Source organism: Trematomus bernacchii, unplaced genomic scaffold (genome assembly GCF_902827165.1).
Source record: "Trematomus bernacchii unplaced genomic scaffold, fTreBer1.1, whole genome shotgun sequence".
Classification (NCBI taxonomy): Eukaryota; Metazoa; Chordata; class Actinopteri; order Perciformes; family Nototheniidae; genus Trematomus; species Trematomus bernacchii.
In genome coordinates, this window is record NW_022987821.1 from 3,177,496 (window position 1) to 3,198,626 (window position 21,131).

The 21,131-nt window shown below is 41.5% G+C and overlaps 3 protein-coding genes across 7 annotated transcripts in view; 2 read left to right on the top strand and 1 right to left on the bottom strand.

Moving 5' to 3' along the window:
* Positions 1 to 1,575: 1,575 nt before the first annotated feature.
* Positions 1,576 to 8,393, top strand: sts (steroid sulfatase (microsomal), isozyme S). 3 transcript variants are annotated; one of them, XM_034151065.1, is made up of 10 exons: positions 1,576 to 1,701; positions 3,774 to 3,946; positions 4,149 to 4,270; positions 4,495 to 4,617; positions 4,723 to 5,134; positions 5,292 to 5,428; positions 5,871 to 6,008; positions 6,523 to 6,682; positions 6,906 to 7,027; positions 7,116 to 8,393. In XM_034151065.1, exons 2-10 carry the CDS (start codon positions 3,792 to 3,794, stop codon positions 7,466 to 7,468), a joined length of 1,722 nt encoding a protein of 573 aa, XP_034006956.1. In that variant the 5' UTR covers positions 1,576 to 1,701; positions 3,774 to 3,791; the 3' UTR covers positions 7,469 to 8,393. The 3 variants fall into 3 exon arrangements, with proteins under 3 accessions (XP_034006956.1, XP_034006957.1, XP_034006958.1); XM_034151066.1 differs by having other exon boundaries at positions 1,582 to 1,701; positions 3,797 to 3,946; XM_034151067.1 differs by having other exon boundaries at positions 1,582 to 1,701; positions 3,848 to 3,946.
* Positions 8,394 to 8,522: 129 nt separating this feature from the next.
* On the bottom strand, positions 8,523 to 12,495 carry pnpla4 (patatin-like phospholipase domain containing 4). Of its 2 annotated transcripts, none has more exons than XM_034151072.1 (7): positions 12,283 to 12,495; positions 11,348 to 11,536; positions 11,126 to 11,220; positions 10,865 to 11,000; positions 10,628 to 10,693; positions 9,745 to 9,897; positions 8,523 to 9,628 (listed from the first exon to the last, which is right to left on the bottom strand). In XM_034151072.1, the coding sequence occupies exons 2-7, from the start codon at positions 11,525 to 11,527 to the stop codon at positions 9,497 to 9,499; spliced, it is 762 nt and encodes a 253-aa protein (XP_034006963.1). In that variant the 5' UTR covers positions 11,528 to 11,536; positions 12,283 to 12,495; the 3' UTR covers positions 8,523 to 9,496. The 2 variants fall into 2 exon arrangements, with proteins under 2 accessions (XP_034006963.1, XP_034006964.1); XM_034151073.1 differs by having other exon boundaries at positions 11,348 to 11,484; positions 12,283 to 12,466.
* Positions 12,496 to 12,918: 423 nt separating this feature from the next.
* Positions 12,919 to 21,131, top strand: part of pudp (pseudouridine 5'-phosphatase) — a 45,784-nt gene continuing 37,571 nt past the window's right edge. The window contains exon 1 of one of the 2 annotated variants that reach the window (XM_034151068.1): positions 12,919 to 13,047. In XM_034151068.1, coding sequence (XP_034006959.1) covers positions 13,026 to 13,047 — 22 coding nt within the window. In that variant the 5' untranslated portion in view covers positions 12,919 to 13,025. The remainder of the gene's footprint in view (positions 13,048 to 21,131) is intronic. The other variant, XM_034151070.1, reaches the window with a different exon arrangement.

Here is a 21,131-nt window from a genome sequence, read left to right on the forward strand (position 1 = left end):
TCCTACCTCTGAGGCTCCTGTTAAAGCAATGCCAAGCAGGTGTGTGTGCGTGTGTGTGTGTGTGTGTGTGTGTGTGTGTGTGTGTGTGTGTGTGTGTGTGTGTGTGTATGATATAACATTCTCTGCAGCTCTTCCTCAGAATGATCAGCCTTGGCTTTTTAATCTGTCATTCAGTAGAGGAATCTAAAGTGTTCACTAAGGCTAAAATACAGTATATTTAATGTTTCAGCTGAATTTGAAATGAAATGTATCTCAAAGAAGATGAAGAATAGATGCTGTAATGGTTGCTACAATGGATCATTTTACTTTTTAAAAGTACAGGCGCCAATACAAACAGCATTGGTATTTTCCTGACCTTGGAATGAATTGTGTGCATCCGTCTGGTTTCATGCTCAGGGCAATGTGCATGGTGCAAAAGTAGGAGAGGTGTAATCATAGAATGGGTTAAAAATGACGTTCCAGGATTATATCATGTGACATTATCTACTAACATTGGCCTCACTGACAACTAAAAATGCGGACCCAGCGGCGTCGCACGAGACAGATCGCAAAACTTTGGTCTTGGAGTTTGGTACTCGGTCATCTGTCAGAGTAACATGATGCCTCACGGTGCTCAGAATTTATTTTAGAGTTGTGTTGCTTGTTTTAACATCCCTAAGCATTACCCCTTCTTCCATTTTCTTCCCCCTAACACCCCTGTTGTACTCTCAGATCCGCACACCAGCTGTTCCTATTGGTCCCCGGGGCCAGGTTTGAGGCTGAGGGTAGTAGGGAGTAGTCATAAGGGCTCAACAATTGTTAAACAACCTTCCATTGGGGGATCAGACAAGCTACCTCCGTGTCCTCTCTTAGAAAGTATTAATAGAAGGGCTTGTAATTAGTTATTTTGTCACACCTTGAGTGAACAGCATCACAAGCGGTTATTTAAAGCAGACTGTTGTTTAAAGGTGCTAATCCATCAGCGGACAGGTGTTGGCTGCACCCTGGGGCTCCATCTGCAAAGCCTTGGAAAACAAAGGCATCCCGCTTTTCCAAGGCCCGTCTGGAGCCTGTTTATCCCATGTTGATTTCATAAACAACCCACTTGAGCTTTAGTAATGGCTGCCATCAATAACTAGTGTTTCTCTGTCAGTGTGAAAGTCCCCACGCACACAACATGACTCCACTGCTGCATTCGTTACAGCCTGCTATATGAAGGAGGAGAAAATGCCTGAATCACATCCAGGAGATCTAATATATTCCATCTTTATTGCTGTAGCTATGTGTCTTCAGACAAGAGAAATGCACACTAAGTACTCAATAGCTGAATTATTAGATATTAATATGAGACCAGTTTTCCCCATCTCAGTGTAGAATCACACTGATTTGTGAAGTAAACTGTCTTTTACATTACCCTTTACATTAAAAAGAGCTGACATGAGAAGCATTTTTAAAGAATATTTACGGATTTTTATTTGCAATGGATAGCCCAACTTAGGTATGCACAATTCCGTCTGAAAAGCAACCAAATATGATGGTAAGACTCTGGGCCACGACCCCCCAGGTGGACGTTGGTCAGAGACGCTTCTTAGGTAAGGTCAGACTGATCGAATGACGCATGCGCATTGCGCAACAGCTATCAGGAACTTCACCAGCCGACGAGATGTGGACTGGAGTGAATAAACAGCGATAACTGGAGTTTCCTGTGACTCCATTAAGACAGTAAGAGGCTGACCGCATGCACAAACTAACAAACTAAGTAGCAAAGAAACAAATAGGCTAACAAACAAACACAAGGGACTGCTGTGTCCTTTCAGCTAGCAGCTATGCTAATGCCTGTATAGTTGGTACAGTCCGAGCTAATAAACAAACGAACCAGCGGTATATTCAGGCAAAATAAATGAAAACATTTTTTTTTAAGTAGAGATTAATGGAAAAAAGAAACGCTGTTAATTTGTCCTACTTTTATTGCAGGGTTGCCAACTCTCACGCATCTGGCGTGTGACACACGCTTTCACTCTCAATCTCACGCTCTCACGCTGCCCAAACTATTCTCACGCCAAAAACAAGAATACCGAAGACTAGAAACGGTTTTGAAAACTTTTGTCACGTAGTGATCGTCTTCTCAATAGAACATCTTTGATAATGTCTTCTGGCCAATCAGAATCACGATAACGGCGTGGTGTTGTTGCAGGAAGTCCCGACGGAGAATACTTTTGCGGTAGTACATCTCTATACATCGATACAACATTACGTGTTGATAGAAATCAACACGTAATGAAATAAGACCCCAGGGTTTGATGATTGATAGGTGTGTGGGCTGTCTTTCATTTTGACACACAGAACAATGGGGGCTATCCACCCTCATCCACAATGTAAAGTAATTCACACAGCCTCTTCCCTCTTCTCTCTGTGAGGAGCAGCAGGTTCAGCTTTCAGAACAAAGTAACACAAAACGAAAATGGCATTCATTTTTTTAAATATGTCGTGTAGTAATAGATTTATTTATTTTTCTTCTCAAGAGTGTACCAGAATGTGTATTTTATGTTAGTATTTAAAAAAATCTCCTGGGGAGAATCCCCCAGACCCCCCTGCAGGGGTTGGGTTTTCAGCATGTCAACTCTTTCACTTGTGGGGAAATTGCAGGATTGGCTCCAGGTCGCCCTTTTAATTTACTACAAGACAAATGTGCCTTTTTATTTCATACAGTTCAATTTGGATTGAGACAGGGAAATAATCTAAACCTCACGCGTGGCGTTTCACTGTCGGGGGGAGCGTGTATGTAATTACATTGCAAATACTGACTTGAGCCCCACCACTGTATGGGTTAGCCCTACCATAGATTACCCAACAAAAATACTCTGGAGCCGCAACTGCCGACCCGTATTGCGCATGCGCAGATCTAAGATCCAGTAGAAATGATAACAAAGTGAAAGTCTGCTGCTTATTGTTCTACTAGGCCAAAATAGAGTCAAAGAGTATATGAGAGTGAGAGTGTGTTAATTCATATATTTGGCAGTTTGGAGTAAGTCTGTAGATTTGTTTGTGTGTGTGTGTTTCATGTATAGGCCTCTCACAATAATTAATTTTGTTGGATACATTTTCCCGGAAATTATTGCGATAAACGATAATATTGTCGGCACCGTTGTATGACCATTTTAGACCACTGACATAATGATAATATATAATAATAATTCAAGTACATCCTTTCAAACTGCTAGTCACATCCTCATGTAAATGGCAATTTATCGAGTTCATTTTTATTTATCGTACGATAAGTCAATTATTTGCTTATTTTGCTTACAGGCACAATAAAACAGTGGAAACAAACATGTGTTTGACTTTCATTAGTGAATGAAACTTTGTGCCCTTTATAGTCTGTGTCCAATATTGTGTATTTGCATATATTGTATATATATCCAATATATATGCTAAGGTCCCGCTACTGACATGATAGCAGTCATTTAGTGCGCATATGTGTAATTAAACCCATGATATCAAAATCTCACTCCAGCCAGGTACCCAAAGTTGGCAACCCTGTTTTATTGTCAGAGGTAATCAACAACACCTGTGGATGAGCACTTCCGGTTTACAGGCTCTGATGATGTAAACACTTCATACATGACTCTAGATTTGTTTCTCTTTGTTTAACCTGGTTTTAGAGGTATTAAATATGTGTGTCATATATTAAGCTGTATTTGTTTGTGTGCAAGTACATTTTCTTTCATGCCTCACATTCAGCTTTTTTTATTTTTGGGGTAAAAAATGTACATTTTCTGTGATATCTCATCCAGTCTCTCTGTTGTGCCGACATGAGGTCAACATGGAGGCCTTCACCTCTGCCGCTGCTGATTCTCTTGGTCTCCAGCTGTGTGTCCGTTCAGAGCAGCAAGACCAACTTCGTCCTGATGATGGTGGACGACCTGGGGATTGGAGACCTGGGCTGCTATGGCAACACAACACTGAGGTACGGATATGTTGCTCTCTGGGAATAGATGGCTTAAATAAAGCTTTGGTGCTGTAATCCTACTGGCTGCTTCTTTTAAAGCAGTATACCTGTATTCCACTGCACCACACTACTGTATATCCATTAACCTCCATTGTATTGGAATATTATTCAGATTTCTTCTCACAATTCTGACTTTATTTTGTGACTTTGTGATTCGCAGGACCCCCAACATTGACCGTTTGGCCGAGGAGGGGGTGAAGCTGACTCAGCACATCGCGGCAGCGAGCCTTTGCGCTCCCAGCAGGGCGGCGTTTCTCACCGGGCGATACCCGATACGATCAGGCCAGTTCAAAGACACCAAAACAAAGGTCCTTTACTGACTGACAGTGCTTAATGATGGTCTGCAGGCTGAGTCTACTGTCAGTTAAACAGATCTCTATCCACTTCCTGCAGGAGGCCAATTAAATGTCTAAATTATTAATTAGTGTTTGATACTGTCAGCACATATCAGATCACACATATTTTACGGCTTTTGTTCATAAATATTCATATTTCCTCTCGAACAGGTGTAGCTGGTGATCTGAGACCTGGAGTTTTTATATTTAACGCAGCGTCTGGAGGCCTTCCCAGCCAAGAGGTGACGTTTGCCAAGATTGCCAAACAGCAGGGCTACAAGACAGCTCTCATTGGTACATTGATATGACAGTATAAAGTGCATTTATACACTTGTGGAAACTTGGAACTTTTTTCTCATTTGCTAATTCCTTCTTTTTAAAAATGTCTCTTGTTCCCAGGAAAATGGCACCTAGGACTCAACTGTGAGAGCAGTGAAGATCACTGCCACCACCCGAGCAACCACGGCTTTGACTTCTTCTTCGGTATCCCTTTAACCAACCTGCGGGACTGCCAGTCCGGACACGGCACCGTGTTCCGGATTTATAAATATTTACCGTACGAGACAGTGGCCATCGTCCTGCTCACAGCAGCCTTCCTCCACTACAGAGGAGTGATCACCGTCAGCAGAGGGCTGCTCGGGATCCTGCTCTCTCTGTCGGCCGCTGCCACATGTCTGACTGTGGGATTCATCATGATGATCCCATACCTCAACTGTATTCTCATGAGGGACCACAGGGTTGTGGAGCAGCCATTCACATCTGAAAACCTGACCCAGAGGATGACTCATGAGGCTGTGGACTTCTTGGAACGGTACATGTCAAATTTCCTGATCCAGGATCCTTGTCATCCACACAATCTTCATCTTATTCTAATAGGATTAGGCAATTTACTGTGTTTGACCTGAACTGTAGCTTTGAAGGACATTTTTCTCATGCTGGCAATTAAACTGTATTTTCTGTTTCTGCAGGAACTCAGCGACACCTTTCCTGCTGTTTTTCTCTTTCATCCAAGTGCACACAGCCATGTTTGCTTCAGCAGCATTCAGGGGAACGAGCCGCCACGGTATCTACGGAGACGCTGTGCACGAAGTGGACTGGAGTGTAGGTAGGTCAGCATTTCTCATAAATTGGATTCAATCCACACTTTGTGATCTAGTGAGATTTTTGGGTAGCAGGATGGTATAAGTGGAATTTAATCAGTAAGTATAATGATGTTTTCAACAGAAAACAATGGAGCTCCATGGCACAGAAGAGTAATAATCATTACACACATAATTGGATACTTTAATTCTTGTTTTGGGTATGCGCATGAGTTTTTTGACTATAAGAAAAACTGATTATCACAAGATGTATACTTAAATGACCACAAAGAAGATTATAATGACATTAAAGAGAATATATCCATGTCAGAAGTACACACAGTGATCAAGGCATGTCATTTAAATGTACATAATGAACCTGACTGCATAAAATGGCATCAAAATAGATATTGTTTATTAAATTAAACAAGACCTTGACATTGTGTGTTGTATTGTGTGTGTTCTCAGGTCAGATCATGCAGACTCTGGACAGACTGAACCTGAGAGAAAACACTCTGGTTTACCTGACCTCAGACCAGGGGGCTCACCTGGAGGAGATCTCTGACGGAAGAGAAGTGCACAGAGGGTCCAATGGAATATATAAAGGTTCAGCAAACACACATTTCTTTGGGGTTTTACACTGCATTTTTTGTATTATAGTCTTGTCACTGTGGCTCTACAAATGTGAAACTCCCAGCTTGAGAACATGAGATGTATTCATTAGGAATTCACTCCGTTAAATAATCACGCCATGACTTTGTTGTCTTTGATCCAAAACAAGTCAACAAATGAAATAGCCTCTCATGTTTGATATTTGTGATAGGACCATCTGGAAAACCAAGTAGGAGGCACATACAGTCGGGTTTAACTCTATTGGAATACCGAAAATCAATGACTGCTGGACAAAGGCTCTCAGTGCAGATTGATGTCATCTTTGTGTTGCTCTCAGCAGATGTGATGTGTAACACAGTCTGCTGTCTTTTATCTCTGCGAGTGTCCTGTCTTCAGCTGCGCGATGTTCCTTTACTTAACAAAGCAGAGTTATTCCGAGAGCGAACACGCTGAGTTCCAGCAGCGGGATGAAAACTGCTCTCTGTGTTGTTGTCTTCCCACTGAGCAGCAGGGAAGTCCACAAACTGGGAGGGAGGAATCCGAGTCCCGGGAATTCTGCGGTGGCCGGGGAACATCCCTGCCGGCAGAGAGGTGGACGAGCCCACCAGCAACATGGATCTGTTCCCCACGGTGGTGAAGCTGAGCGGAGCCTCGGGCCCAGAGGACCGGTGAGGCTGCGCCGACTCAGCAATACTTCCATATATCTGTCATAAACCTTGATCCCATACTACTTCACGACAGCACCAAGCTCCATCTTATAATATTGTTTAAATTGATCACCCTAGTGGCAGAAAATTACACTTCAGGCCCAAGGTTGATCTGCCCTTGAGATTCACAGTAATGAGTAGTCCCATGTGTGATAGAGACCACTTCCTGTCCTCCCCTGTGCAGGGTGATAGACGGTCATGACCTCATGGATCTCCTTCAGGGGAGGGTGGACCGCTCCAACCACGAGTTCCTGTTCCATTACTGCAACGCATACCTGAACACGGTCAGATGGCATCCCCAAAACAGTAAGTCCAATCCAATACATTATCCACAGCATGGTGTATAAAATATGAACTCTTCTACCTAGAAACGTTTGTATATATTTCTTTTCAGGTAGCTCCGTGTGGAAAGCCTTTTACTTCACCCCGAACTTCTACCCAGAGAACGGGACAGCCTGCTTCCACACACACGCCTGCTTCTGCACGCCGGGCTTCGTGACCTACCACGATCCTCCGCTGCTCTTCGACCTCTCCAGGGACCAATCAGAGAGCACGCCGCTCACTCCCAGCACCGAGCCCGCCTTTTACTCCGTCCTAGCTGCGATGGAGGAGGCGGCTGAGAAGCACCGGGGGTCGGTGGAGCCGGTGGAGAGCCAGATGTCGGCGCTGAACCTGATGTGGAAGCCCTGGCTGCAGCCGTGCTGCTCCACACTCTCACAGCTCTGCCAGTGCCAGCAGGACCAATAGGGGAAGACTTCAGGGTTTATACCGGCAAACTCTTCCAGGAAATTCACGTCAACTTCAACCTGACTGATTGGAATCAGCAAACTGATGTGGAAAACCCTCCGTAGCTATGATGCTATTGGTTTTTTGCTTCAAAGTAAACTTGTAATTTTCCCGCCCAGCCCTCAGGAAACAAAGGTCTGTTTCTGCAGTGTGGGAGCTTGTTGGGCTTTTGTTTATTAGTTTCCCTTTCAGGATGGATCTCCCAGCAGCCCCCTGGCTCAGTAGGAGAGTCTGCTGTGGTAATGTGGTTACTGCGGCAATCACATTTCCCAAATGAGTTTAGACGTGGGCAGAAGCACACCGCGTGAGTGTTTGCAAGTTGCATACATGAGAGAATTTCCCTTCCTCCGTGGAAAATGATACTTTATTCATGTTGGTGTTTAAAACTATGAATATAACGCTGCTCTTCACTGCATTTCAACATTTCAGAGTGGTAACATATTGCAGGTGTGCGTGGCTGTAATGAACAGGGCTACTTTAGCTTTCCTGTTTTCCATTCTTCAGTGTTTAATTACTGAAGAGGAATTTTCCAACAAGAATAGCTGAAACAAAAAGTATAAAGAACACAAGCCGGGGAATCTTTGCCCCCGGGGGGAATCTGTAATTTAAGGGAAGCTTTAATTGAGCCTCATTATCAGAGCCAGCAGGTAGGCTTACATAACGCCAGAGTGGAAACACTACTGGGTACATCTGTGTGTCAGTGGCTTACATATGAAGGCTATTTAAGATGTTGATATTACTTTTTATATGGTAATTATGTATTTTTACAGTGCCTCCCAGCATCAGTTGTGAGTCAATTAGTGCTGTGTATTATTTGAAATGTTCCGATACCAGTGTTGATACCCTAACTTGAGTTTCAGTAACATAAAGTATGTTTGAAAATGAACTTTTTTTTTTGTGTGAGATGTCTCAACTGGCAACCAGAAGCTTTATCAGCTAAACTTATATTATTTGTATTTTGTGCCTTTACTACTGTGACATGTTTACATGATTTAATGTTCAAAAAGTCAAGTAATTCAATTCAGCAGTGATTTGGTATTTCTTACTCTACTTGTAAGTACAAAAACAACTCGCATGTTCTTTTGAATCATTGATTTACATTTCTTGATATAGGAAAAGTGAGGTATCTTTGGTTGACATTTACATGACGATGGCATCCCGTATAAAACTGTATTTTACTCCTCACCATGGGAGAAGTTTCCCACTGCGGAGTATAGTCAGGATCCTCATGTAGTTGCTTTTGTCTCTTTGGAAATACAGTACACGCCGCAGGACTGCCATATTATTGATGTCCGATACCCAGCCCTGGTCTGCCTGCTGTTCCGATATGTTGTAGTAAATTAAAGAAAGGTCCTATGAAATGTTCCACTTCCTTTGGGGCATTAACTGTAGATAGTACAACATAATCAATTTGCCTCGTCCCTAGTAAATCTCTCTTCATTGAAGCAGCGTCTCCGTCTGTCCTGAGGGTGGAGCGCCCGTCTGAACGCTGATGGAGAACCTGCTCATGCACAGAAACCCAGCGCAACGTCTGGCACTTCAAAGATGAAGCTCCATCCCCGCATCCAGAGGGAGCTCCCAACATCCATGACGGCAGAGTGGACTTCCTGTGAAGTGCTGCAATATCCGATAGGTTTTCCCTTACTGCTTCGAGCTAGGTGAGTTAAATGAAAATTGATGAGCTCACATGAGGGCTTTTTATCACGTTGAGCTGCAGAAGAAAAGGCCCACAATGTGATGAAAAAATCCTGTTGGCTTTTTGCTAAAGGAGCCCTTGCTTCCAGTTTATGTCACCACTGCACCACTCTGGATCCTTCGGAATTAAAAACACAATGTAATGTTTTAATACATTTTAATTTCTTTTAAAAAAAAAAGGAAATCACACAAGGAATAAATATATTAAAATTCATATTTCTGTAAATGGCACTGGGCGTAATGCTTCATCAACTCATGGCACTGGGCGTAATGCTTCATCAACTCATGGCACTGTCAGCTCATCCAGGCGTCTCTATTCAGGAACCTCACAGCGTCACTGAAGCCTTCCTCACATAGAGCCTGCATGCCTCCGCTAGGGGGGGGGAACAGAGCCTGGTTCAGACGCTTGATGTTCTCCATGGAGAACTGAGGAGACCAAAGAAACACAGCATGTCAAATTACATGAAATCACTGACAGACAGTGAACAGTAACCCTAGATTCCCATTTTTAGACCAGTCTGATGAAATGGTCCAGTACTCACTGCTACGTTCATGTTGGCCAATTTGAGGTGAGTGTTGAAGCGCCCCATGTGGACAGGACACACGTCCTGCCGTCCAGCAAAGGGAGACACAGTGATGGTTCGTCCCACGGGCAGAATGGGCAGGCTGTCAGTGAAGCCACCATCAATCCATTTCTAAAAAGTAAAAAAGAGTGTAACGGGCCGTCTCCACGGCAGCGTTAAAAAATCTTGAAACGCTTCTGCCCATTCACTTTGAATGGGGTGACGTCACTTTTTTTCGCTTTCGCCGAAATGCATTGTGGGCAGGCGAGCGGAGATTCTCAGGATTTTCAAGATCCAAAGTTGAACAATGTTCAACTTTTGAAGCTGAGGAGGAAGCGTCAGCCAATCAAATCCCGTGTACGCAAATCTGACAGTTCAAGCTCTAGCCAATCAAACGGCGTGTATGCTGGGAGAGACAGACCGCAGGTCATTTCCTCATATTCCAAAACATGGAGGAGAAATTAGCGGTAGCGAATCAATCACCCGGTGCTTTATGACCAGACCTACCGGGATATAAACCGGAGGAGCCAGGCATGGAGGGAGGTGGCAGAGACAGTGGTATGTTTTCGCCTGTTTTGGGGAGTTTATATCCAGTTTACTTCGGGCTTTTTGGCTTCATATGTCGCGGGCGGGAGATTCATGTGATTGGTTGATCGCAAAAAAATCCCCAAGCCTCAGATACGCCCACCTCCAAGATTTTTTTAACGCTGCCGTGGAGACGGCCCGTAAGGATCCAGGTCACAGACTGCCTCCAAATTAAGACTAATTTCGATTAATAATAAGATGCATCAATCCCTTTAAGGACCAATGTGTTTTTGTAGAACCTCAAAATTAATTAACTTAATTAAAAAGAAACCATTACCTGTCCTCTCAACTCCACTGGTTTGAGTCCAGCATATACAGGCACAAAGCTGCTGGCCAGTAGAGCCTGTGAACGTTACAAATGAGTTGTTTAATCAGAAAACACTCTTTGACTTAAAGCCAGTCAAAGTAGTAAAACAAATCTTGAAGAAAAACAGGGATGTGAAATATTCATAAAGATTAATGGTCAGCTTTTTAAAGGATCAGCGTTATGTGTAGAGAGCAGGGGGGGGTGTACCTTTATGAGCTCCTCTCTGGAGCTAAACCTGGACACGATGTGGTTCTTGCCACTTCTGGAGTGTGTTATCGAGATGAAGAGTCGCTCCGAGGCCAGAGTGTGAGCCTCACTGGGCAGAATGTGTTCTATCCCGTCCCTGCAGGGAATACACAGTCAGATGATTCATTCATAGGCTCATCCTCAGAGAAGGTCCTGTCAAATACTGTCATATTTTCAGTCGCATAAAAGGGGAATTGCATCAACAGAAACAAATGTATTTACTGCAGTTCGAGCATGAAGTCGTATCCTGGTGTGACTGCTCCAAACCTCTGCCTCCTCACGCTCTCAGCAAACCTGTAGGTGAACTCTTTACAGTCCTGCAAGAGAAGGAAGCAAATGATATCACACCTCATTCAGTTATACCGTCTTATTATATATTATAGTTATACAGGTCTAAAGCAGTTCTGGATTTAAACGGACTTTGACTGAGCAGGATCACCATACCTCTAACTTGTCAGGAGCTGTGATCATTACAGCAGCCACCAGGGCCCCAGCAGAGGCCCCTGCACAGGCCCGGAGGGAGCCCAGCAGCCGGTCCCCGTGGCGGAGAAAGGCCCCCACAGCACCCAGGTGGTAGATCCCTAAAAAGCCACAGGCAGCGAAGGACAGGTTCAGGACTGTCATCCTCAGAACCTGCAGAAACATGACACCAATTAACAGAACTAAATATAACTTTATTACTACATTATCTTTACAGTCACCACACAATTATGAGATAGGGCTGAACAATGTCATCTTTTTGTTGTATGTGTGCATACTTGAATCTTGTAAAACTGTTGGAAATTGCATTTATAAGCAATTTTCATGAAACTATAAAAAAGCCACTTGGTATCAAGCATTTAAAAACTATTGCAATATATATATATTTAGTTTACAGAGGACATAAACCCAATTTGAAGTTAATATTACGTGCAATTTCTAAATAAATAAAACATATGTGATTTTGATGTAGCACTCATACATATTATACATGTATAAGGAAGCTTTAAGTGGTGTATTAATTATTTAATATCTCTTATTCTTTTGCTAAAAAATCCAATTATATCAATTTATATTAGTAATATGAATATCAGTACTAATTATATTTAATTATGAGTTTATTCAAACAAATTGTAAGAAATGTAAGGCATTGTATATTTACATTTTTATTTTATTTGTATATAAAAAGTCGTTATTTAGTCTATTATGTTACTGAGTCCATGTTGGTTTCTTTTTACGACTCATGAATGACGTAAGGTTTATTTTGTGTAATGAATGACGTAAGGTACTTTTTGCCACAGTGAGATTTACCACAGAGAAGCAACGAGAAAGGAGAAATTAAGGCTAGCTAACGACAGGGATTTAACCTCTGTCAGGCTGAAGAGAAGGAGAAGACTTACCCTGTTCCCAGTCAACAGCTTTAGTGTTAACTCATGTTCATTTGTGTTATTCTCAGTTAGCTACACAGGCTAAAATAACTCGTTACTGCTCCTTGTAAACATGTAACGTTAGCTTGTTACCTAAAAACTACACTTCCTGTTTACCGGAAACAGAAAAAACAGTCCATCCGTTTATGATTTTCAAAATATAACCGGCGCTAAACGCAGCCATCGTTCCTTAAATGGCGTTTTTCCCCCAAACCCTGTTTTTTCAGACTGTAGTTATGATTCCAATACAAAAAATACGTCTTTTAAAATGGTTTATTCTTCTGTGCAGCCATCTCTACCCTTTTTTCATTTAAGAGTATTTAAGAAAGTATTGTAGACTAGGGTCATGGATTTCGACCAATCAAATCGCATCAACGCTGTAGTGACATCAACGACGTCAGCAAGTAACAACATTCACAAGTGCAGTTATGGAGATTTTGAGGTTTTAGGAAATAATTAACTAAATTACCACTACAATAGTAACTAAAAATTAAAAGGGTATGGCAGTCTAACTCCCAGACTACCATAGCTTTGTACAAAAGGAGGGATTCAGACTTTTAATGATGAAAATGATGTCTTGCAGGAGTGGCTAACTTCAGAAGCTAGTTTGCTAGCCAACACATCTATTGACTCTAATGTTGTGGAGGACCTGAAGGCTGCTGGGAAGATTCTAGGACAGGGATATTGACCACTTCGCCACCATGTAAGACAGGAGAATGACCTTCCACTACAAATGGGGTGAGTGAAAAGCACACCCTCTTCCCTCTGTGACACTACTGTTTACTAAACTGCCTGTTGGCTATGTGCTGTAGCTTTCTGTGCGCTGCTCTTGTTGTTGCTGTTGCCTGACTGAGCAGTCCTCAGTGGACTTGGTTTAGTTTGTGTTGTGCTTTGTTTATCCTCGGTTGTTTTTTGTTCCTTATTGAGTACCTTGTTGTAGTCCAGATTTTTGTTTTGTTCCCGAGTTTAATATGTACTGATTCTTTTTAGTTTGGGGGTGGAAGCTCTGGGTCCCAGGTTCAAATTTGTATTTGGTGTGGTTTCCATGCTTTAATATTCAAAAAGCTCTTTATTTGTCTCATACTGCCTGTGCTGCATCACCTCTTTTCACCCTCTGTCTGAAACCAGAGCCCAGTCTGCTCTGATTGGTTAGCTGACCGGCTCTGTTGTGATTGGTCAACCGCTTGGAGATGTCCAGACCCTTAGCTTTATCACGTATAATGTGTTGGAGCTCTAGCCAATAGAAGGGGGAGTGTTACATAGTGATGTCACAAAAGTAAACAAAGGAGTCCAATGGTAACACAGTGGTTTTAGCCCTATATAGAGATTAACACCCTACATACAAAGTTATATTTTCATTTAAAAAAAGTTAAAGACTTCTCCCACAGGATGCCTGGTAGTTTGTCATATAATAACCCCAAACAATAAACCAGAGTGTATTTTATTATAAGCCCTGCATTGTTGCTTTCCCGCCTAAAGCAGAGTCCCTGGAGTGCAATTCTTTCTGTGCTACCTCTGCAGTCAGCGTTTATTTCCCATGGACCTTCGCCATCGGAATTCTCTGCGCTTCCTCTCGCCCTGTTATGCTGGAAGATCAGCAAAAATATCTTGCTCCTTTAGGGTTGCTTTTGATTATGTATGGACCCAAAAGGATTAGGTGGAGCTGAACTCCTGGTATCATGGAGGGGGGATAATGCATTTTGTTTGGTCAAGGATAAACACAGATGCCAGTGATAATTTAGAAATGATCTGGAATGAGTTACAAAATGATACGCTCCCGTTATTTATGATGATCTAAGACTGAACTGAAACTCCATAAGCTACCTGCATTAACTTCACTGTTGCTCAAGTGAAAATAAAGTTACATTTGAATGATCATTTAGTTTATTTGGTCTTGGTAGTGATGGAGGTCAGTCCTCTGGTCTGTGTGTTGTCGTTATGCTGCCATGCTTCGAGCAGAGAGCCCTGCAGTATATTGTGAGAGGAGGTTATTATTATTTATATCTAACAGTTTGTAAAGCTGCCTCAGGAGCTGCTGACTCACCTAAAACTGTTTCTCTGCTCTTAGTTCAGAGAGGAGTAAAGAGTCCCATGACGGTGTGAAACTGAAATATCTTTAGACATGAAAATATCCATTGTAAAAATAAATGTTAAATACTGCAATTAACTAATTATTGGCAGCTGCATACCATATTACTGTATCAGTAAATATTTTTTACATTTAATATATATTTTTTGTAATTGTATTTCGTATTTTATGGACTTTCTACTTGAACTTCTTATTTTTATATAAATATCTTTATTTAATTTTATTTATTTTGCACATTCTTTAACTTCTTATAAATATTGTATTTAATTGCATCTTTTCATTGCACTTTCTTACTCTATTTTTATTATATTTTACTTTTTCATTTATATTTTAATTAAACGTATTATGTTTATATAAATAACGTAATGTATGCCTAATTTGACCCATGAGCGTATGTCACGGAACTTCAAAACCAGACTGTTTGACCCAAAGGCAGACGGCCGGTTGCCAAATAACTACTGCTTAATTAAATACAGAAAAAAATGCTAATGTGCTTTCCGAAAACAGTTTCAGGTCATGAACGATCCGTTCTCTATTAAAGGCCCGATATGACTCTGGGTCCCTCACACCGCAGCTCAACCAAACGTACAAAAGACTGTAACACCCTTGAAACAGTCGCACAAATTAAACACACATTGCAGAGCAGCATTAAGCGAACTCCTTCAAACATTTTTCAAGCACCAGCAGAGGTCAGACTCATGATGCTTCAGCGCCGGGCTGTGATTTAATTATTCCCCTTAAGATAAAGAAGCTGCTGGTTATGGAGTGGAAAGCCTGCGGCGGTGGAGCTTAGCGGCGAGAGAGCACATGTGCAGAACAGCACAGCGTCCATGAAACTCAAGGATAAAAGAAATGGAAAAGTCCAATTTCAGATATCAGACTCATTATCCAGAGCAAAGTTATAATTAAGAGGCACTTGCATAAAATCGCTGAAGGGAACATAATCAGAGACATCCGCTGTGAGGAGTGTTTGCCTGGAGAAGGCTTTTTTTAACGGGCAGATTGGGGAGAATGCACCCCCCTTTACCCAAGCTGGGGACATGTCAAGGTCAAACAGATAAAGTAATCTGTTAAAAGATCAAATGGTTTCTGTAGATCGAAAAACATGGAGGCTGCAGAGTGGAGGAATCAAAGAGGAATTGAAAGTGGAGAGAGGACAAAAAAAGCCAAAGAGAGGCTGGATGGGAGGCCATTAGGACAAACACATCAGCGCAGTATAAAGCTGTACCTGTCACAGCTCTGCAGATCTGCAGCAGGCGAGGATTAGTCACCTCATCAGAACATGAATCATCATAACAGAGGCTCAGTGTTCCAGGCGTTTCAATGCAAAGCCCCGATCCTGGGAGACTAATTAAAGATCAGTTACTGACAGGCAACAAAGAGAGCCGCTCTGTCACACAAACACACAACAAGTTGATTGAATTACATCTGAGCGCAGACGGAGTTCAGGGTGAAGTGACGGCACACATTGAGCCGCGTGAGGCCATTCAGAGGCATCGATCACAGGAAGCAGCTCGTCTCGGGCAATTTCGGAAATCTTACAGTATCTCCGGAGGAAAATAGAGGACAAACTATTTGAGGAAGGGAAAATTGGATATCCTTCAGGAGGACGAAGGAGGAAAAAAGTGTAATTGTGATTCTTGGAACGGACGCTCAGGCAGAAAAAAAGAAAGAAAGAGAAACGGTGTTCTGTATCACATTGAGGCCCAGTCGAAACCCAATCCCTTTCTGCAGAGGGACACGTTTACCTGAAAGGAAAGGGCTAAAAGTTTCCAGACCTCGCTGTAATTGGACAATTTGGAAACCAACTAGAAAAGTGCAGCATCCAGAATCTTTTCATTTGGAGGGGAGGCGATACAGGTGGGGGGCTGTTTGTGTCAAAGTGGGCTCCATTCCCTCTATACTGTACCTAGGTATTATGTTATTGGTATAAAGATGGCCTATCTGGATGAAAACATAATAAAAAAATATATATAAATATTGATACAAGGGAAATTCCCAATACAAGATAAGATCAAATTAAATAAAGTAAGTACTATACTAAAATATAAAACATGTATTTTACAAAGCATTGTAGATGCTCCTGAAGAGCGAAACGTCTTGTCACATGGTCAAATAGAGACTACTGATTGGTGAACCCAAAAGCATCCTCACTAAGTCAGTACCAGAAGGAAAAGAAGCATAACTGAACATTAGGATAACCATGTCTGTTGAAACCAATAGTCAAATATTCTTTCCTTCCATCATCAGGGATACTTTATTATAATAAACAGACGTATAATCTCCTTTCTTCTCTCAGTGACAAACATCAAACCGAAACGGTCATGAATTATTGCTCGTTGCCTTAAAGCTAGTCACAAGGCTGTGTCCTCACACTATGGGTTTGCAGACTGATTAAATATTTATCATTTGATCCAAAAATAAGGCTGTAAATCCATCTCTGAATCGCGAGGAAGAGACACCCGGGCTTTTGTATCATTATTAACATATTCTCGTCTTGGCTTTGATCCGAAGCGTTACATTCCACCACAGCTTTCAGACTCCTCTTACAAACCTGATCAATGATTTAACTCGAGATACATATGAGCTATTTCTGTTTCCCTCCACACCTCGTCTTTAACCAATACACCCACTGTTTGGCATCAGGAAAAGCATTAGTGTAGCACGGGAATATTTCAAAAGGCTCATGTTGGTTTTGTGTAAAACGCAGTCTTATAAATGTGAAAACCAATCTCAGATTCTTCGAGAAAAGCTTTTTTAAATCTGGATGAACATGCCCATCATGTGCAGCTGGATTGCTGTCTGGACATTCTATCAACTTATATCAATATTGGTCAAAACTAAACGAGCACAGGCTGACATTTAGTCCAAAAAATGCTGGATCCTACATTTCCCATTATGCAAAATGTGTTCCCTCTTTGGTAAATTCCACATTGTATGTTAATCCTGAGATAACGCTGATGACATCATTATGGTTATTTCCTCCATCTTGACATATAAGACAAAATACTAATATGAACCTAAAAAAGGGCATTATAAGGCCCCTTTAACTTCTTACGATTGTATAAATATCTTTATTTTGGTTTATCTTTGTATCTGTCTGTATATTTTACCAAAACGTGGCTATGCACTGAAAAAGGAATTAGATGCGAAAAATATTAGTTTTGTGTTCAAATTGACCTTGGATGAACACAAATTGGCCTAACCAAGTAACACAAAATGTTAGCTTTATGTGATAATGAAGCTGCGGCTTACTTACTTTTAGGGTAATTGGTCCTTTAACTGCAAACTATATGGCAGGATCCTTTTTGAGAGCAGATCATATGATCAATATTGTTTCTGTTTTCATATATTATGTTTACATCACGTAGGTTTCGCCTTACAAATATGCTGCTGCGCTGATTCAAACGGACATGTTGATCCCAGAAATCCAATAGTCATTTCAGGGATGAGAGCGTTATCTCCTGGAAATCTCCCCGCCTTCTCATTTTGAAGATTGCCTCGCTATAGGTGAGATTTTTAACATTGCACAGCATTTGTTTTCTTTCAACATGTTTAAATAAAACAAACCAGAGTAGTCAGACATCTGTCACATTTCTCTGCTCTGTAATTTTCACTGGGAATCCTTTTCCTCTGCATTACGCACAGCACACATAACAATGTTTCATGCTTGTATGCTGCAGGGCAGGCAAGTCTCTAAGGAGACAGCTGCCATGTCCTGACTAATTTGAACAACATACAAACTGATTATAAACAGGAGGCCGCGAGGCATTCTTTGTTTTCAATTTCAATGCTCCATCACAGCGTGAGAGCGAGTCGCCTCAGAGCGCCGTGTGCAGAATGATCAATACGAGAGGGATGCACGCGCCGACATTAGCCCATCCACTGTTTTCTTTAGGCCCCTTAGAGTCAGACACTCCGATCACTTCATTGATGCAGCCGGCCTGGAAATGCTGAGCAGGGCAGTCTGGGTAATTAGCCATTAGTGTTAGCTTAAGCACAAAGAGCACATTACAGACCTCAGAGCATGGAGAGCTACACATGTTAATATGTTTATATCCGGGGGGTCAAACATACGGACTTTGCATAGTGTAAACATGACAGAGAAGACATTAACTTGTGTGTATTTTGTATGTTATTTTTCAGGTGTTTCATAATGTTTCGGAAGAAGATCGTTTTCAGAGTTGTCGTTATTTATAGGTTATTATGCTATGATTGTACTGGCTCGGCCCACTTGACATCAAATGTGGCCCTTGAACTCAAATGAGTTTGACCCCCCTGTTTTAGTTGACTCTTCCTGATTGATTTCATCACTCCACAATAACGTCCACCCCTTACACCAAGTGGCTCTAGAGCGGTCATGTGAATTCTTCTCACTCTCCTCTCTGGGTTACACAATGTGCTTTATGTTTCAGCCCTGCAGAGGAATATTGTGAGAGCAGTGTTGCATTCAGTCTTCTGCCACAGTGTCAGTGTGACTGCACAACTGTACAACCTTTCAAAATGCATTTGTATACATTTGACTATCACAGTACTACCACAGTATTATATATCACGTTGATTTTATATTACAGCTAATTTTGTACTGAATTCTAATTAGTCGCATTATTTCTTTGATACATGTGTATTTACTTGTAAGAGCAGCAGAAGGTGGTCTAATAGTTTCATTTTCATCGACACCTTCGCTCTAATCTAACATGACAATTAGATAATTGAAACTCTGATGGCTTGAATAGGCATTTTTCTAACCCTTAACTTTGGAATTGATAATGGCAAAAAGCAGTAAACTTCCCCCTGGAGAGGTAAATAGGTCCATTATATATCTACATTTTAAGAACACAGGGATTAAAGCAGATCATTTTTCAATGATCATTGAAAAATCATTTGTTAATGCCTTTGGTGGGTTCCAACTGTACGGTGCAGAAACATTGTTCTACGAGACAGCTTTGCATCGGTGTCTCTACTGGGAAATAAATGGTGGTTATAGACTGTATCAGATTGCTGCCTCATATTGGCCTTTAATAGAATATAGGACATTGAAAAAGTAATGCTTTTCCCCTATAAATGGGTAGGGGACCCTCACTGAAGCTTGCTATTCTCCCAGCAGCTTCAAATGTGTCACTCTGAAAACATTCGATAGAAATCAGCCTTATTAAGCTGGTTTAAAGTGGAAAGCTTTAGTGCGTCTAAAAGCACTTTTTCCCCTCTGCGGGAAACACTTTATACTCGTCTTTAATGAAAGACTTACAATCCTTACAAAGCGGACACCTTTTTGTGAAAATGTAAATGTCAGTTTTGTTATTTTCTATCATCTTTTCATATAACACAGAAGTGAGTCAGTACTCCCACGTCTTCAAAGCTTTGTAAAGAGGAGACATGTTTAATGGCACAGTTAGAGCTTACAGAATACTACTTGGTACAATCTAGTAAGACTGCAAATGTGAAACTTACTGTGAACACAACATTGGGCTTCGTAATTCTCTCTAAATAATCAGTGGGACAAAGTATTCGTACCATAGAGATTTCTTGTTTCCGCCCAAGTTTTATCTATTGAGTGTATTTTCCGATGAGGTTTTGGCGTTGCTCAGTCAGAGCGCTGCTGCCCTTTCATTCACTTATTTCTATTCCCCAGTGGATCTGACCTGAAAAGGTTAGGCCACTGTTCCGTAAAAGTCAAGCTACAGCTCAAAATTGTAGTTTTCTTTTAAAAAATGACATTTGGTTTGAAGTGATTTGGCAGTTTATATCCTAGCATTTCTACCCAGCAGAAACGGTGTCTGTGTGTTGTTCGCAGTGGGGTTTAGCACAATGTAAATATGAAGACCTTGTCTAGACGAATAGGACTGGAATTAGCTGTCATTTAAATGTTGTATTTCAAATATCAAAACAGTTTGACTTTCCCAGCTCAGATAGGTGAACGTAAAGAAAACTGTTCAGGTAATAAGAACTATATAGATATATAAATGGTTTTATTACGTACTGCTGCATAAGTATAGTTGCATTTGTGTATTATAGGACATGTGTGTTCTGTTAGGACCCTAGCAACGACTGTAGAACCATTTGGGACTTTGTTTATTTTCTCAGTATGAAGAAGTACTTCCTGTTTCCTGTTTGGTTTAAAGAATGATTTACCTTTTTCGGAAGCAGGTGTAAGAAGCATCACCTGATGTAGTGTGTTTATGAGCCAACAGCTTGACACTTAGTACACCATGTTGCAGACAGCACTTTAACAAGATCAGTCAAACTTCTTTTTAGCCTGCTCTTAGGGGATTACATCAATACTCCAGGCTTCTCTTTCCATCCGTTTTTTATGGTAAAAGTTGCATACCACAGTTAAGATGTAATTATTGTACTTCACGTTGTTGTTCCATCCACTATTCCTCCTTCGTAATCTTATAGTTAAAGGAGATTTCAAGGCATAAAATAAGGGGGCAGTTACTGGTACATAAAATTACACTTGATTCTAAAAATTCTCGCCCCACAGGCTGCTTCTAAAAACACCTAACTGCAGGACACAATAAAAGGCCACCCGTTTCCTTTATTTGGATATAAAGCTGCTCCGCTGCAGGCCAGGGTGTCAACATCTATTCAGCCAGCCACAGTTTACTGAGAGGGAAAGCCAGACAACAGTGTGGGGAGTGTGTGTGCAGGTTGGCTGTTTTTAACACACTGCATCTGATGCATAGGTGTGTCCTCTGAGAGGATGCAGCAGACGTGCAGTACCGCCTGCCGT

What these genes read in the sequence shown, in the direction of transcription:
- sts (XM_034151065.1), top strand. Translation starts at nt 3,792, where the DNA reads ATGAGGTCAACATGGAGGCCTTCACCTCTGCCGCTGCTGATTCTCTTG. An exon ending in CTACAAGACAGCTCTCATTG is followed by an intron (nt 4,618 to 4,722) that starts GTACATTGATAT and finishes TCTTGTTCCCAG; the next exon opens with GAAAATGGCACCTAGGACTC. An exon ending in GCTGTGGACTTCTTGGAACG is followed by an intron (nt 5,135 to 5,291) that starts GTACATGTCAAA and finishes CTGTTTCTGCAG; the next exon opens with GAACTCAGCGACACCTTTCC.
- pnpla4 (XM_034151072.1), bottom strand. Translation starts at nt 11,527, where the DNA reads ATGACAGTCCTGAACCTGTCCTTCGCTGCCTGTGGCTTTTTAGGGATC. An exon ending in CAGCTCCTGACAAGTTAGAG is followed by an intron (nt 11,221 to 11,347) that starts GTATGGTGATCC and finishes CTTCTCTTGCAG; the next exon opens with GACTGTAAAGAGTTCACCTA. An exon ending in TGGCCAACATGAACGTAGCA is followed by an intron (nt 9,629 to 9,744) that starts GTGAGTACTGGA and finishes TGGTCTCCTCAG; the next exon opens with TTCTCCATGGAGAACATCAA.